Source organism: Anolis carolinensis, chromosome 3 (genome assembly GCF_035594765.1).
Source record: "Anolis carolinensis isolate JA03-04 chromosome 3, rAnoCar3.1.pri, whole genome shotgun sequence".
Lineage (NCBI taxonomy): Eukaryota > Metazoa > Chordata > Lepidosauria > Squamata > Dactyloidae > Anolis > Anolis carolinensis.
This window is the reverse complement of record NC_085843.1, coordinates 146,168,346-146,186,732: the sequence shown is the minus strand read 5'-3', so window position 1 is coordinate 146,186,732 and position 18,387 is coordinate 146,168,346. Positions and strand designations below refer to the sequence as shown.

The window sequence follows — 18,387 nt, the reverse complement described above, 5'->3', positions numbered from 1 at the left end:
AAAAATCCCCCACTTTACAAATTCTGCCAAGATTAGACTTATGGTCAATATGAATCAGAAATGACTTGAAGGCACAAACCAACATCATAATCAACAACAACAACAATCCTACCCATGGGAGAAAAGCAGGATAAAAATAAATAAATAATTCTATGAATTCTCCACATTTGTATCCAAATGTAAAGTATATGTTTTTCAAATATTGCTGTTTAAATTGCAATGTTTGATCTTTAGACTATAGACCAAGCATGGGCAAACTTCAGACCTCCAGGTGTTTTGGACTTCAACTCCCACAATTCCTAACATATCCCTACAATTCTGATAGTATGCCATGCCCACTATAGACTGTACTCAGGCCCGAGTTTACTCATAAGAGTTGTGAATTGTATACATTTTGGTAAAAAATGAACTCATCCGTATTAATAATTCCTGGTTAAACATCTTGTTTTTGTTCACAAAAAGTTTAAGAGCATGTGCATATTTTGGAAATTTTGACATACTGTCCTTCAAAGGTTTACTAATATTTTGGAAACAAAGGTGATTAGGGTAATATGCTACACAAAGACTCCTCTATCTTTTGTTTTAGGAGTTGATTAATTATTCAATAATATTGAAGAATAGCACTTTAGATATGCAAAATAGTTGGGAGGGGTACCCTTATCCAGCTAGGGTTGGTTTCATATGCATCAAGTGTTCTGATTAATTTTTGTTTGTGTGCATCATTTTGTTTTGTATAAATACATTTGTAGCCTTTTATGTCCCAACAATGGTGGGATTTAATCACTTATTCAGTTTAAATTGGGGGCACAAAAGGGTAGCATAGCAATGGGCACCTTATTGAGAAAGTCAGAGCATTTCCAAAAATTAGATTGTTCTTAATATCCTTTTCAGATACTCGTGTATACTCCCTCCCTCTCTCTCTTGCTCTCTCTGTCTCCTTGCCTGATATTTATGGGATTGTAAAATGATAATGTATGGTAATTTGTGATGGTGTGATAAGTATACTAATAACATTTTTAGCTCATATTGGATAGCCAGGCACAATGTGATCTGACTACAAGCAAAGGAAGCAAGAGCAGTGAAAACAAATAACAACAGCTAAAGTGAAAAGAATGGGTGTCAACTTGACATCAAATCAAAGCTATCTGCTTTTAACCATTGCAGCTGTCTTGGTTTTGGTCAAATGCTCATTGATCTTCCCAAACAGAATTTCATCCAAAGAACTCAATTTTAAGGAGGGGGGAAGTAAAAAATGGAACAAGACTGAAAGCTGGTTCTATAAATTGAAAAGTGTAAAAATGAATTGCTGGCATATGTTCTTGGCAGCTTTTAACAGTTTTAGGCATATGATCTGAATTCCTAGCATTAGGCAAGAATTTGGGGGGGAGAGGAGAGAGAGAGAGAGAGAGAGAGAGAGAGAGAGAGAGAGAGAGAGAGAGAGAGAGAGAGACTGACTAGTATGCCCTTCTAGTCAGAAGGAGAATCCCACCAGAATCCAACTTTTTAATTCCTGTAAGTTATAATGGCCAGACACATAAAGTCCTGGGATATCAAGGATTAAGAGAAGTGCAGGAAGCCATACGTAACATTACCATCAGCCATACATAGATCTGTAGGTGAAGTACAATAGGGATTAACTTCATCCAACATATAGAGGAGAGTACTTCTCAGACATCCTACTTTTTTCAGATGCTTTTAAAATATCCAAGTTTGTCTCTTCTATTTCACTTCCACCCTTCGTCTTCAGCTGAATTTAATGACTGAACACCGAGTTCAAGGTGCAAATATAGTTCAATCAGTGGGGGAAGGAGCCTATTGAAATCTTTCCCTTTCTAATAGGCTCAGCCAAAAGCAAAGCACTGCAGCTTTTCCTAATTTGCATAGACATCCCCATCAATGACATTTGTCACCTAGACCACACACTAATGTTGTCTGATCCCACATGTTCTGGTTTTCATCTGTGAAATGTTGGAGGCTATGGGAGGACCAAACAATATCCATTACGAGATGTGGAAGAAAGGTTTGTTTACAAAATGCATCAATATTTCTTTCCTAAAAATGTATGCTTGGGCTTGTTACTGTATACCAGGGGTCCTCAAACTTTTTAAGCAGAGGGCCGGTCCACAATCCTTCAGACTGTTGAGGGGCCAAATTATCATTTGGAAAAAAATACAAACAAATTCCTATGCATACTGCACATGTCTTATTTGTAGCGCAACAACAACAATGACAAAAGAACAATACAATATTTAAAAATGAAAACAATTTTAACCAACATAAACCTATCAGGATTTCAATGGAAAGTGTGGGCCTGCTACTGGCCAATGAAATAGTCAAGTTAATTAGGATTGTTGTTGTTGTGTGCCTTCAGGTCATTTCAGACTTTGGCCGAGCCTAAGTCTAAAATTAATTATTTATTTACTACATTTATTTACTACATTTATATCCCACCCTTCTCACCCAGAAGGGGACTCAGAGCAGCTGTATGTACATGCAATATATTATATTATTAGCATAGCACAATATTAGCATTATATAATATTATATTGAACTATACCACTATACTATTATATAATATGTAATATATAACATATAATTAATATTATTATATGGTATTATTATTAGTATTATATTGTATAACATAATATTATTATCAATATAATATGTATATACAATATATTATATTATTAAAACTGATATAAAAATATTATATTATAAAACTGAGAGCGGGGGCCAGGTAAATGACCTTGGAGGGCCGCATCCGGCCCCCGGGCCTTAGTTTGGGGACCCCTGCTGTATACACTATAGCTCACTAAAAATGGCATCATTAACTTCAAAGCTGTTTGACAAACCCATCACCCAATGGGCAGTTTCAATGACAAATAAGTAAGAATTGTTTGCAAAAACACAAAGGTACTCTATTGGAAAATATATTCAAGCACTTAAAGCTTCACAGAACCACCTTTTTTGGAATGAAGGAAGTTTTTATAGAGCAATCCTGTACCTCTTTTCAAAATCAAGTTCCCGCTATGTTCTGTCGGATTCAATCTGGACTAAATATGGAGACTAACCAACAAAATAAATCAGCATAAAAGACTAGTAAGCACTGGCATTTCAAAAGGCTGCCATGTTTTCATACTGTAAAATAAAAAGTGGTCTTCTATATCCACAGATTCTGAATCCTGAGATTCACACATCCATGACATATAGAGAGAGAGCAAGAGAGAGAGTTCCCAAAAGCAAACAATGATGTTGCCATTTGTTAAATTAAAGGACATAATTTTACTATATCATTGTATACAATGGGACCTGAGCCTCTCCAGATTTTGGTTTCTATGGGATGTGGGGGGGGGGGGTGTCCACCTTCCACAAAGCCTTAAAAATATGGATGTTCCAATGTGCATTTGAGTAAGTGGTCCCATCAGTCACTATTTCCATTTGCAATGGTATGAGATACTGCACTTTAACACTGTCCTTACCTTCAGGCTCAGTGGTTATTGAGATTGCCCCTTGTCCCCTGCTTTAATCATCCTTATATATCTCAGGAAACCTTTTCAGAGTCTATACATTTCATCCTCTGCATGCCCAGTTATTATTATTATTGCTTAGTTTTAATTGGTTGTTGATGTTGTTTTATGTTTTTATGTATTTATTATGTTTAAAATTTTATTGATCTAAATTTTATGGATCTGTATTTTAATCTGTTGTTGTCTGGGTTTGTCCCCATATGAGTTCCCCCAAGTCCCTTCAGGGAGATGGAGGTGGTATACAAAAATAAAGTTGTTGTTGTTGTTGTTGTTTGGTGTTCTGTTTTTTATCATTATTGTTGTTGTTTTCCAAAACTGTGCCTGAGTAGCATGAAGCAGAATAGACTTATGAACTCTTGATAACCCTCTTATTCTACATAACAGCCACTGTAATAAACCAAATCTTTCTGCACTTTATTTCCAAGCAGACTCAGGCTTGGACTCTGGGTTTTTGTGGAGTAAAAGAGGAAACGAACTACTGCAATCCTGAACAAGGCAATTCTTTGTAAGCAACACTGCGGCTAGGCACAAACAGGGTGGTCAGTGCAGCTGGTTGACAAATGATTGATTGTTTTAATTGGGCACTGATGACACATTTCAAGGCATAAAACTCTTTCTCCCTTCTACCCTTCCCTTAAAAGTTCACAGACTGCTGGTCTTTTCTGTGACTGTTGCCTGCACCCATAAATCACCAAATGGCTTCCAGAGGTCTAGAAGAGGGAGGAAGAAAACAGGCTCAGCAGACAGTGCTGGGGAAAACAGATGTACTTTTACAAAACAGATACTTTGTTTAGCACTTTCCAATGCAGAAAAACACCAAGAAGTCAGTGTTGTGTTTTAAGGATAGGACATTGTATTTAATAGTTAAAAAAGATAGAGTTTCGTGGATGTGCCTGTCTAAAACGTCATGCATGCTACAGCCTTCATTCTGCAGTGTTATTTAAAACTAAATCACAGTAGTATCACTAATGTTAACAAAGGAAATCACTTTCTCTGTTGTGGCACCCTATTTGAAAAAAAAATTCCCTATGGATTTGCTCTTGGCACCAACTTTGCAATCATTTCAGCACCAAGTCTAACCTTTTCCATTTGAGCACAATGGAAGCTGATGGCTTCCATGTTAGTGGAAATGACAATCCACTCTAGGTTTTAGTCTGAACTTTAACAGAGCTAAGCAAAGTGATGGGACTATTTGGGGGATATGTTTCAGCACCATTCTGAGAAAAATAGAGAACATGTATATGTTATGCTGGGCCTCTCCACAAAACAAATTATCTTAAGAACTTGACTGTGGCCAAATATCACTGCCTATTCCCCAAAGCAAGATGTAATGTGTTATCATCTGAATTGCTTCTAGGTAGATTTGTGGGTGTCCCATATAACACAAGACTTTGTCCTTGCAATAACCAGAAGTTGAATGTATGTATCACATTTAAGTGTCATGCAGTTTTTATAAGCAGGCTTGACTACATATTATTAACCCACTACTGAGAAGCTTACCTGGCAGATCAGGCACTTGGGCCTATGGACTGATATAAAGTGTTGATTGATTGATTGAGAATGGATTCACCATGTCAACCAGACTCTACTGCCTGAATAGGTCAGTTATATTAAGCTGGTTTGTTCTAAGGACTTTTATTTATTTTTGGGGGGGAAAAAGATGTTAATTAAAATGCATACTACTTGGATAATGTTTTTATTCATTAAAATTATATCCCCCTTATTTGTTTTCCAGTAAGAAAAACATTAAGCCAGCTGGTAGGAATGCAATTCAAACACAAATAAATATAATTAAAACATTGAACACATTTAAAAAATAGTTTAGAATATGAACGCTAATACACCTCAGGAGCCAATTTAAAAATACATTTCTTTTGTTGTCAATCACATGGAAATAGACACTCCAAGGTCTGTACTCACATTCAAGATAGGGGAATCGTGGTGAAGGCATTCCTTTCCAGGCTAGCCTTACACTGCCTGAAGCAATAGTTGTGTAAGAAGGAATCACACCATTCATCCTGTTCTCACTTTCATTTACTTACTTACGTCTGAGAGTGGGGGGCCCAGAAAGCAGTTCATACATTACCACCCTAATGCAAAACCTGAGCAATAACTCTGAAATCTGTTACTAGTCTCATCTAGTGTAGGTTTATTGAATCAGTGGGGTTTATGTAATTCCTGACATACCACCCAGGAGCTCTTCAATGGGCCTACTTTAGTTGGCCTACACTTCATCACATTTAGGCCACTTGTTTTGTGTGATTATGACATTTGAAGCTAGTGCCAAGTCACTGACTAACTATGACTACTGAGGGGTTCACAGGTCAATCCCCTAAGTATTTTCAAACAATAAACAAGGTTACATATCTTCTCTTCCTACATTTACAACTACCCATTAGTGAATATCTGCCAAGTCTCTCTCTTTCAGCAGCTGTACACCCTGCTACATTATACAGACATTATATATTAGCAAATTGTGATGCTATTTCCAAATGACATGTGGCGATGCACAATCATTAGTTTGCCTTGAGTTACTGCTTTAGGCCTCACTTATCATCATAGGGCAAGTTTAAATAGACAGTGATTGCTTTGGGCTTGTATTTATTTTAATTAGAGATTTACAAACTCAGTAATGTTTTTTTATTGAGAATATGTGGTGTCATTGTAAGAATGGAGTAGGAGGAGGAGTAATGGATTGTTTAGACTAATGGTTTCAAGCAGTTTGTGTGTTTGTGTTTTAAATAGCATGGGGGAAGGGAAAGAATTCAATTGACGTTTGACATTAATGCTTTGTTAAAGATAATAGGCAAAAGTGTTGATTGTTTCAGTAATGAGTGGCGCAAGATGGCACTGATTCACATATGCAGAATTTAAAATTTTGGCAAGACAAAAGCTGACTGCTTATAGAGGACGACAAATCTTTGAAGAAATGGAGCATCTGTGTGTGTTTTGCTTCTGATTGTTTTATAATGATTGTAGCACATAAATAAATTGTTGTGGAACAGCAAGAACTGGAGGCATCAGCATCTGCTATCAGAAAGAGAACACAAGCCATTTCTGCTCCCTTTGTGTGTTTCCATTCTTCCTTATACATAATTTGTGGCACCTCTCTAAAGTTCACTTCACTTTTTCTTATGAGATTGTTCTCCAGGCTCCAGAAGGTAAACAAGAAGTGATAGGCAGCCACAGCTTCTTGTTGAATGGCAACCCTTGTTGGGAGATGCCTCAAAAAGGACATCCCCCCTAGACTTCACAAATGCCAGGGAGACAATTTCAAACTTGGTTCTTGAAACTTGTAACATGTCCTCTCTCATTTATCTTCATCTTCATTCACTCAGTCGTTTCTGACTCTTCGTGACCTCATGGGCCAGTCCATGCCAGAGTTCCCTGTCAGCCGTTGCCACCCCCAGCTCCTTCAAGGTCAAGCCAGTCACTTCATGGATACTATCCATCCATCTTGCCCTTGGTCAGCCTCTCTTCCTTTTTCCTTCTATTTTCCCCAGCATCATGATCTTTTCCAAGCTTTCCTGTCTCTCTCATTTATACTGCTGCCAATTTATGAATTATTGTGTTTACACTAGAATTTTATACGTTTCAGCTGTGATATAATATATTTTAGGTCTCGATCTGCCTAAAAGGCAAGGTATAAAATATGTTAACAGAAATATTTAACATCTTCCTTTTATCAATTTGGAGATCTTTTCACATGCATCCTGTGGAAACTTGAAGTTTGTAGTTAAGTGAGGCACCAGTGCTTCTATGTCTAAGAATTCTAAATATTCCTATTTGAACTGCAAATAAGGGAACTAACATGATGTATTACTTTTACTTCTAGATCAGGACTGTACAAGATAATGTTCTAATACCAGACTGTCTATGGAAATCTACTGGATGATCTTGGGCTCTCAGCCCTCCTGTTAATAACACCTGCCTAGAAAATCCCACAACAAGTTCATCATAAAGAGAAAACTATTTGAGCATACACATCAACAAACAATAAACTTGCAAATTCCAGGATTCCAGAAAATGCCACCATAATAGTTAAAGTGATATACAGTGTGTTACAAAAAGATGGTCTCAATTTGAAATTGCTATATCTCTGAACCATGAACCTCTCATAAATAAAACTTTTACCACTTGAAAGAGTGAAGTAAAGAGTTTCAAATAATTACTGCTAGATGACTCTCTCAGCTCCTAGCCTCAGCCATTCACAACATGGTGACTCCACAATATAAGGCATTTTGCATTCTGAAAGTTTAGCAAGATTAAATCGATAATTGTAGTGCGGCTAAAAACTAATGAAAATAGATATAGATATGTAATTATAGTAGAGCTATATACTAAAATGTATTACCACTAAAGTTAAAATAGTGCAAAACATCACAAATTAAGCCCCATTACCAATAATAATTGTATAACACAGTTAAAATACATTAAAATTTAATGAAACACATTTTAACCTGACTACAGTGTATTAGTTTACATTATAATTTTCTGCAATGCAAACAATAGAAATATGTCTGGAAAACAATTTAAATATCCATGAGATGCACAGAAAAAAATTGCATCAATATATAGCAAATTATATAAAATAAGATGAAAATATCTTAAGTAATGGTAGTAATGGGGGATTACAACTACTCTGATATTTGTTGGAAAACAAACTTTGCCAAGAGTACAAAGTCCAACAAATTCATCACTTGTCCAGAAGGTAGAAGAGGCAGCAAAACGATCAGCTATGCTGGATCTGATCCTAACTAAACCAAAGATCTGGTAAATGGAATGGAATTGGTGGGATCCTTAGGTGGGAGTGAGCGTGTGCTCCTTGAGTTTGAGTTATAAATGAAGGGTGAAACTAAAGGCCCTTCCAGATAGGCCCTTTATCCCAGGTCTGATCCTAGGTTTTATGTTTATCCCAGATTATCTGGCAGTGTGGACTCATATAATCCAGTTTAAAGCAGAAAACCTGGAATCAGATCCTGGGATAAAGGGCCTGTCTGGAAGGGCCCAAAGTCAAATATTCTAGACTTTAGGAGAGCTGATTTCAGAAAATTTAAGACAATACTGAGCATGATTCCATGGACAGGAATACTAAAAGAGAAGAGTGTTAATGATGGAAAGAAGTTTCTTAAAAGTGAGATACTGAAGGCAAAATGCAAACAGTGCAGATCATTAAGGAGGCAGTCTGCAATCACTTAGAAAGGAATGTTGTGATCATTAAAAGTTCACATGGATTTCTCAAAAACAAGTCAAGCCAAACAAATCTTATCTCTTTTTTTGGTAGAGTTACAAGCTTGGTAGAGGCAGAGAATGCTGTGGATGTAGCATATCTTGATTTCAGCAAGGCCTTCAACAAGGTCCCCCATGAAGTTGTTGCAAGTAAACTACTCAAATGTGGGCTAGGCAATGTTACTATTAGGTGGATCTGTAATTGGTTAAGCGATCGAACCCAAAGAGTGCTCACCAGTGGTTCCACTTCATCCTGGAAAGAAGTGACTACTGGAGTGCCGCAGGGTTCAGTCCTGGGCCCAGTACTGTTCAGCATCTTTATTAATGATTTGGATGAAAGTTTAGTGGGCATGCTTATCAGGTTTCAGATGACACCAAATTGGGAGGGATAGCTCCAGAGGATAGAATCAGAATTCAAAATAACATTAACAGATTAGAGAGCTGGGCCAAAATTAACAAAATAAAATTCAACAAAGACAAATGTAAGATACCCCACTTAAGCAGAAAAAAATGAAATGCAAACATTTTATTTTTGCATTTCAAAGACAGAATTGATGATGCCTGGCTTGACAACAGTCAAAGTGCAAAAGATCTTGGAGTCTTTGTGGACAATAAGTTGAACATGAGCCAACAGTGCGATGCAGCAGCTAAAAAACGCAATGGGATTTTGGACTGCATCAAAAAGAATACAGTGTCTAGATCATGGGAAGCCATGGTGCCTCTCTATTCTGTTTTGGTTAGACCACACATGGCATACTGTGTCCAATTCTGGGCACCACAGTTTAAAAGAGAAATTGGCAAGCTGGAGGGCATTCAGAGGAGAGCAACTAAAATGACCAAAGGTCTGAAGACCATGCCCTATGAGGAGCGTCTTAAAGTGTTGGGCATGTTTAGCCTGCATAAATATGTGAAAAGATGTCACAAGGAAGAGAGAGGCGGCTTATTTTCTGTTGTTCCAACCATTTGGTCTATAAGCTACCACTGCTGCTCACCTTGCACCTTTTGAATTATGGGAGGGTTGCAACTAAAATAGTGACATAAGCTTTTTTTTTTTTTTTGCCAGGTCACTTAAGAGATCGCAACCAACAAGGAAAATTCTACTTCTATCTATCTTTTGTCTATATATCAGACAAATAGAGAACCATTGGATGTTTCCACTTTAGGTATCAAATTCAAATTAATCTATGGGGCTGTCCCTGATATTAACAGATAGTTTTTACTAGTTCTTATTTGTTCAACATGATACAATGACAAGCATTGTCTTCTATACCATTGCTTAAAGCGCATAAATTATGTAATAGGCTTTGTGGAGAGATAAATAGCTGGAGAGATATATATAGAGAAGTATAAATTAAGATTACAGATACATAGACAGATTTGGAAACTAGGCTTTGTGTTGCCTGTGGGAACAACCCAGCAGACATGGTTAATATGGACATTTTTATTCACATGATATCCCAGGCCTCTGTTTACCTCCAGAGAGAGAGAGAGAAGGCAAAACAAGTAGATATTTAAATGGCAGCTAATGTCCTGAATTATGCTCAGGGGGCCCGAGAAGCAAAAAAAAAAGCCTTTTTAAAAGCTTTGCTGAGTGGTTGCCAGTATCTGACAAAGTAGGCTCAGAAGGGAGCAGTAAACGGAGTCCCTTTAAAGCACAAATTCAAGAGCGCTCAAGAGCCTTTGCGATGATTACTGTCAGTCTCTTTTTGACATCTCTGATCTGAGTATTCTGCTCTTTTCTTATCTAAAAGATCAAGACTACAAATAATCTGGGTCTTTAAACATATAACGTAAGACAACATTAAAAATGTACATATTTTATTGCTGATCACAGAAATCAAAGACAAGAAAAAGTTACAGAACTTGTGACTCTTTCCCCACAAGTGAAAGCTCCAAAGCAGAGATGACAGATATCAAACTGATACCAATCAGAATACCAAGAAAGAGAATTATTATAAAAGTTTGTGTGGGGAAAGAGGTCCTACCACCCATAAGAGTCCTTTATTTTAATAGATGTGCTGTTTTTCATCTATCCCATCATGATACAATTCCTGAGTGATTAAATGCAATGTTATGCATACCTCCAGTGAAAGGTAAATTCTCCAACGACTTTCAAAATGTGTGCTAATTTATAAAATGTTAAGGGATTGTACATTGTCTTCATTGTATTACGCAAATACAAGAGGAAGGTATGCTTGGAAGATTCAAGACCAATGCTAGCTCTAGGGGTCCTTTGTGCTGTGTCTGAAATTTGTGGGCAGTAAAGTGTGGGATGGTCAGACATCTGCTTCCAGTGTATTTTATTTTATTTGCATTTCATACAAGGTTGTATTATCTAGCAATGTTCATTCTGTTCAACTGCAATATTCCAGGGTGCTTGTAAATCTTGGCTACATAATCCTCACACCACAGGACAAAAAAAATCATGATAGTTGTCTCTCTGCTGTAGAAAAAAAAACGAACTAGTATTCCTTCACTGTGTTTTCTCATAGAAACCCATCATTGCATAGAAAACCATGTTTTTGTGCAGGAGAAAATGTGTATTTTTCCCTGTGGAAAAATTCATCGGCAATATTTATTTATTTATTTTTCACATTATATCCCGCCCTTCTCACCGGAAGGGACCCAGGGCGGCTCACAACAGTGGCAACCATTAGATGTCCATAAAAATCAATATAAAACAGTCCATTATATTAAAAAAATATAATGGACTGTTGAAATACTAGGAGGTAATTGTGTCACATTCTTGCTGGCCTGTTATTATTGGATTTTTGGGATTTAGGGGGTGAGGTTGTGGCTGGTTATTTTTGTTTTGTTTTTTTGACAAGGTTTTCTCACTGTTGGCATTCCCATTTCTTGAAATGGGGATACATAATTACAACCTAGAACAGTGGTCCCAAACTGTGGTCCGTGAATCACCAGTGGTTCCCAAGAACTAAAATATGATTCGTGGCCTTACTGTTACTACACTGTTGTAATGAGAGCAACTGTTATCACAAAACCCTGTTATGGTGTGAAGGCAACAGGAATGTTGAGAGGGGAGAGGTTGACTACCCACGAAAGGCACAACAACAAGCCTCTTTACTGCTGCTTCTCCTCCTCCCTCCCCCTCCTCCCTCCCCCTTCTCTTCCCTCTCCCATGGAGCCTGGAAGTGGGGGCACCTTGGTGTCTTTGTTTTTAGGCCTGCTCCTAGGGTTATTTGGGGTGCTGATTCAGAAAATTGCATTGGATAAACCACATTAGTTCTAGATTATTAAATATGGTTTTCTGTGGGTGAGCAGGCACCAACTACTGGATGGCATGTATTCTGTATAGAAACTAGAACTGATGTGGTCTATCCAATACAATTTTCTGAATCAGAACCCCAAATAACAACACTGAAACTAAAGTTTACCAAAAATTGATTTATAACCCTTTTTGGTTACAAAGATGTTTACTTCTTGGGAGGAGAGCAATGACCAATCTCGATAAAATAGTGAAGAGTAGAGACATCACACTGGCAACAAAGGTCTGCATAGTTAAAGCAATGGAATTCCCATTAGTAACCTATAGTTGCGAGAGCTGGCCCACAGAGAAGACTGAACAAAGGAAGATAGACACTTTTGAACTGTGGTGTTGGATGAAATTTTTGAGAGTGCCTTGCACCACAAGAAGATCAAACCAGCCCGTGCTCCAGAAAATAATGCCTGACTGCTCACTGGAGGGAAGGATATTAGAGACAAAGATGAAGTACCTGGGCCACATAATGAGAAGACAGGAAAGCTTGGAGAAGATAATGTTACTGGAAAAAATTGAAGGAAAAAGAAAAGCGGCTGACCAAGGGCAAGAGGGATGGATGTTGTCCTTGAAGTGACTGGCTTGATCTTCAAGGTGCTGGGGGGGGGGGGGGGGTGGTGACGGCTGACAGGGAGCTCTAGCATGGGCTGGTCCATGAGGTCACGAAGAGTCAGAGGTGACTGAACAAAAAAACAACAATCCTTTTGGTACTAATGTTGGAGAGTGCTCCCTGGTCAAAGTGGTCCCTGGTTAAGTGGTCCCTGGTATATAAAAAAAAAAAAGTTGGGAACCACTGAGCTAAATTAATCAATTTGCCTCCCGGCTCAAAGGTGAGTTCTGTGTGATGTGCTGGAGAGGGTGTAAAAGTATATACTTCAGCATGTACTGCACTAAGCAGCCCTGTTGCAGATCAAAACTTAAATAGCTAACTAATTGGCCCTTAGTTGATCCATGTATTTTTGAAAATGTGTTTCTTTTTCTTCTAACTGGATAGACAATCAGAATTCCAATTTATCAGGGGACAAAGTGTAAAAAATATGTTTGCATTCAAAAAATGAAAAAAAAAACCTTGTTTTTTTCCCCCAAAAGACTGCACAGGGTTCCCTGTTAGATAAAGATTGAAATAAGATAAGGGACACTAAGTGGAAAGAAATGTCAGAATGTGAAGAAAATGGGAAAAAAACTCAAAGGTTATGTAGATGTGGTCTGAAATTTTAAAAAAGTAAATATAGGCAAGGGAAGACAAACACTTGACAAGGGACTTAAGGAAAATAATGGGGGGAAAGTGTAAACAAAGGAGAAGAAGGGTTGTGGGGAAAGCACTGATTGACACAGGCTGAATATTTAGGCCAAGATTTGAGAGGAGTCTATGTGCAAAGATATTGAGTAGGGCTTGCTGCAATTATTCATCTTCCCTTCCACTAATCTATATCAACAGACCCTGGTGTGGTATCTAAGGACAACAGAGGGTATTATCAATTTGTGACAAAGAGGAAGAATCACAAGAAGCTAATGAGAAAATAAAGACTTAAAATAGTGACCTGTGATTCCATTGGGAGAGAGAGCTGAATATGTTTAATGAGCAGAATCATTCCATGCCAAAGCAAAAGAAACTTGGGGGTAAGACAAGCATGAGTACAGGTCCTTCTAGACAGGCTTCCCAGAGGGTTAGGTTTTGTTGCACCAGGTTTACAAAGCAGCTTTCTGGGGATACAATGGCTTCAACAGCTAGTAAAGCCTTTTGGATCTAACTAACCCAATCTTGTCTCATTTCAACTTTCTCCCAACTTCCTTCCATGTTGATTCAGACAGCAATGCTTGCCTTCATTATACCTTCTGTTGAATAAATTCCAAGTACAGGAATCTATAAATATGTTCACCGTACCTCCTGATTGGTTATGGGGAGGAGGGAAAGCACAACCATTTTCTTTTGATGGTAGTAGGACATTCTATTGTCCATATGCTGCTTTGCATGCATGTGCCATACGTCCGTCTCATGGTAAACATAAAATGGTTGAATTCACTATCAATTACAGGTTGGAACAAGTTTGATTTCAATTACAACAGGAGAGCAAAACAGCTGGGAAATCCCCAAGGAGAGCTGTGAAAACCAATGGGGTGCATGGTTCATTAAACAGTACTAATTAGGGAGAGATGAACTCAAGATATAAAACACATCTTGTTGCTCTGCTTCCTTCAGCAAGATAGTTTCTGAATGGCACCTCGTTGGACAGAATCTATTCAAATTTCCATATAATTGCTACCTCAATTGTAGCTCAAACAACAGGCCTAAGTTTGAAAAAGTAACAAAACAGCAAATTAGTGCATTTCTAGTTGCCTAAATTACATTCAATTTGAACAGCTGTTTTCAGGGCAAACAGATTCTGAATGCCACGAGTCAAAGTAAAACAGAAGTTGGGAAAATTTACTTTTAATAGCTAATGATGTCACTTTGATAGCGGGGGAAAAACTTGCAGTTGTTTGAAATAGTTATTCGTTTTTGTGAAATTAAAAGCTATATTTATTTCCCATGAAGGAAAAGGGAGTGTAAACTATAGTCAGAAACAGCAAAGTCCCCATCCAGCTTTACGTTCTCAGAGCTAGTACCACTCAATAAGTAGTCTCATAAAAGAAAACAGGCAAGCACACTGCGCCTGTTCAGTGGATCCTGACTCAGTACTGTGTTACAACTATGGATGCTCATCCAGATATCCTGTACACCAAAACTCAATGGGCTAAAAACCACAGATACCTTGGGTCCTCCTGTGCAAGGAGAAAGGCAAGATATAATAAATTAAGTAAATAAACAATCAAATAAATATGGTGTCATACACCATACATGAAAGAGGCATGCCAAATAACAACTTCATGCATACTTTAATAAGAAGGATTTCTTTTATTACACAAGAATACTCCTTTTTACTAAAATAATGCAAAAACTTATATCCAATTGTCCATCCCAATCAATATAGATCAAATGAATCTTATTACTGATAGTAAATAGTAAATCAACTCATGTATGAGTTCCACAGACTAAGTGAGTTGATTTTAGCTGGGACTAGCAATTAGATGTAATTGCTATATTCTTTTATATTCAGATATCTTGATCGTTGTTATTATGTCATGCTGACATGCTGTTATTAAACAAAACCTTAGAACATTCACATGGCTTTATTCACAGAACTTAAAAAAGAACCTAATACAGACTTCTACCATGATTTCACACACAACTGGATGCATTACAAAAATTCAATCAGCTTTAATTGGAATTGTATTACTTTTCTGTCCTTTGTCCCTGGTCCTCCTCATGGTCAAGAAGGTGAGTGGTCTCTGCCTGCATTGAAACCGCCCAGTATCATCTCAATAACAACTGAGACAGAATTTGAGTTTGTAATTTGAACATCACCTTTTTCCTTCTGTATGCTTCTAAACATCTTTGCCTGATGAAGAAGCCAACAACACTTTGAAGGTTTGTATAATGTTTTTTGTGCTTTCGTAGTGGCACAATCAAAATATAGTCGGTTGTAGATTTGGGATTTTGTTGTATTGTGACTAATTTAGTTGACCAATATTCATATATTCATGAAATATGTTACAGCATATACAACACAATATTCCAGCACATACAACACAATACATAAACATTTGTACACACAAACACACATTCACATCAAAATTATCAGGGTCCCACCAGTGTGTCCTACCTGGAAGATAACACACAGTGGAAAGATGCATGAAAGGGCTTTCTTTGCCATGTCATCCCTTTTATAGAATATGGAAAATTCTGCACACTACCTTGGATCCCATGTTGGGAGAAAGGTGGAACATTAATGATTTATGCCCTTCTAAAGTCCAATTGGCACCAACACTTAGTGTCATTCAAGAATTACATAAAACGGCATTTTTATGAACATTTTGAAATCTAATTGGTTTAATTCAGTGTATGCCTTTGCTTTGTTCTAACTTGTCTCTCAAACCAGTTTAAGTGATTACAGATTGTCTTATTTTAACTGGCTTAATTGTTTAATAAGTATTTGGTTTTAATAATAATAATAATAATAAATTTAAATTTATTTTAGATTATGACTCCAGTAAACCAGAATTAGAATTTTCATAGACTGATAGAGTTGGAAGAGACCACATGGGCCATCTAGTCCAACCTCCTGACATGCAGGAAAAGCACAATCAAGGCACCCATGGAAGCTCACTGGGACTGGTCACATTCTCACAGTCTCAGAGGAAGGAAAAGTTCAACCACCACTGAACAAATCTTGTGAAGAAAATCCTGTGACAGTTTTGCTTTAAGATCTCCATAGGTCACAAACAACTTGAAGGCACACCACAGTAGTAAATTTCTTAAGGGGATTATAATTTATATTTACAATGTGATGCACAGAGCTCTACAAATATATAGACCATTTTGAAATTAAACATTATATGATACAAAGAGAGCATTTTTAAAATAAATCATGCATGAAAGACTGTAAAAGATATAATTGGAAGCTGATTTCACATGCTTCATTTCCTGGTAACAAGAGAGTGAGAGAGAAAGAAGGGGGAGGGAGTTTATCCTATTAAATGGCAGTATGGGAAGCAGAGAAAGACCTTTAGGTAAGGTTGAGCCATTTGGGGTGCCATTGACTCTAACAGCCCAGTTAAACATATGTGTAAGTCATTTCCATAGAAATTTGTGAAATATTAAAATTCTGTCTTGGTTCGATTGTGCTGCATTATTTATTCTTTCCCTAAACATGCATCTTTAAAGATATGCTTTGCATGTATATGGCAAGTGATGACTGACAAAATGTGATTAATTGAAAGTTTTATATGTAAAAAGGAGTGTCTCCTAAATCATGATCACCCTTTGATACAATTTTCATGTGCATTGCACATTTTCAAGAATTCTATAAAAACAATGTTAGAGATTTCTAAACTACAACCAGGACAGGGTTGATGCTGTCACCCAATCTAGGGAGCCTTAGAATTGCTCCAGTTACAGAAGGGAGCAATGCTATGGAAATTTAGTGCCTGTGATTGGTGGTATGATGCCTTGTAGAATGACCAAGCTCCCTTCCATCTAAGCCTATTCAACTGGTATCATATTCTGTTTGAATTAAGTTCTCATTTTCTTCTCTAGCTTCCATCTCACATCCTTCAGCTCAGGAAAGTTTTCATGTAGGTACAGCTACACTGGTCCAAACAAAGTGTCCTAATGAAATCAGCAATATAGAAGAATGATCTCAAATGGCATGCCATGTTAATCATGATGATTTGTGAGATGCATTTTTTCAACTAATTAGAAACTTAATTCAAAATACATCCAAAACTACATTCCATATATCTAAATAATTGGGAAAGTATCTTAGGTGTCTGTAAAGAAGGTACTCACAATCATTCTAAGAGCTTTTTGGTGTTGTACTATGAGTGTTTTTCATTTGTCTGTACATTATTTTACTATGTACCAGCACAAATTAAAGTAGAATAAAAGAAACTAGAACCTCATTTTCTAGAAATCAAACAACCTTTTTGAATAGCTTATTATGATAATGACACATTTTATCATTTACCATATCTATTAAACTACGCTGATCTTTTCAAGATTGGAAAAAACTACGGAATGCACTGTTTTGGTGAAAACCAATAATGAATGGAAATGGCGAAGGGAGCTTTGAGCATTAATTTCAATAAAAAACTGGACCCACAATACTTGATTTCAAAGAAAAAACAAACTTTTTCTCTTTTTTTCTTTTTAAACAGTTCTGATATCTTACCACCCATGGTTTGTCAGGTACCCAAATCTCCCACAAGTACTTCGGCATATCTCCAAAATTCAGTGCCTAAAAAGCAAGTAATATTTGAATAAAAAGATTTGTCACTTTTACTGCAGCTTTAGATAATCCCCACAATTTCTGAAAAAGCCCAGATTAAAAGCCAATGGAAATTTCTGAGCTGAGTTCATTTATGTAGTTTGTAAGTGAACATGAAATGTCCCTCCCAGCCATAATGAACATCCTGTCATACATGTTAGCCTCTTTTAGAAGATGTTTACCCATTTTACTGCACATAAATGGGAGGTGGAAAAAATTGTATCAAATAAGCCAATGTGAAGACAACGTATGCTCAAAGTCCTTTTGCCCCATTGCATAGAAAGTCAATGGTAGAGAGCAAAGACATACGCCTACATCTGTCAAAAGAAGAAAGCACAGTAGTGGGTGGATAATGCTAATGGTGAATCCAAATAAACAAGGGGTTGAAGTGCTTAATGGATGTTAATTCTGTTTCTATTCATGGCTGAATGCCCATCCAGTGAAGAACAGAAGCTGGATATTTCTGGGTTTTTAACATTTTAAAAAA

General features: G+C 37.1%; 1 protein-coding gene across 8 annotated transcripts in view; it reads right to left on the bottom strand.

Moving 5' to 3' along the window:
* The window catches only part of pcdh9 (protocadherin 9), a 984,999-nt gene that overhangs the window by 497,634 nt on the left and 468,978 nt on the right, over nucleotides 1-18,387 (bottom strand). For 4 of the 8 annotated variants that reach the window (XM_062977296.1, XM_016992271.2, XM_062977298.1 and 1 more), the window contains one exon: nucleotides 17,805-17,870. The exons of the other annotated variants lie outside the window; for them this stretch is intronic. In XM_062977296.1, coding sequence (XP_062833366.1) covers nucleotides 17,805-17,870 — 66 coding nt within the window. The remainder of the gene's footprint in view (nucleotides 1-17,804; nucleotides 17,871-18,387) is intronic. 8 annotated transcript variants of the gene reach the window in all.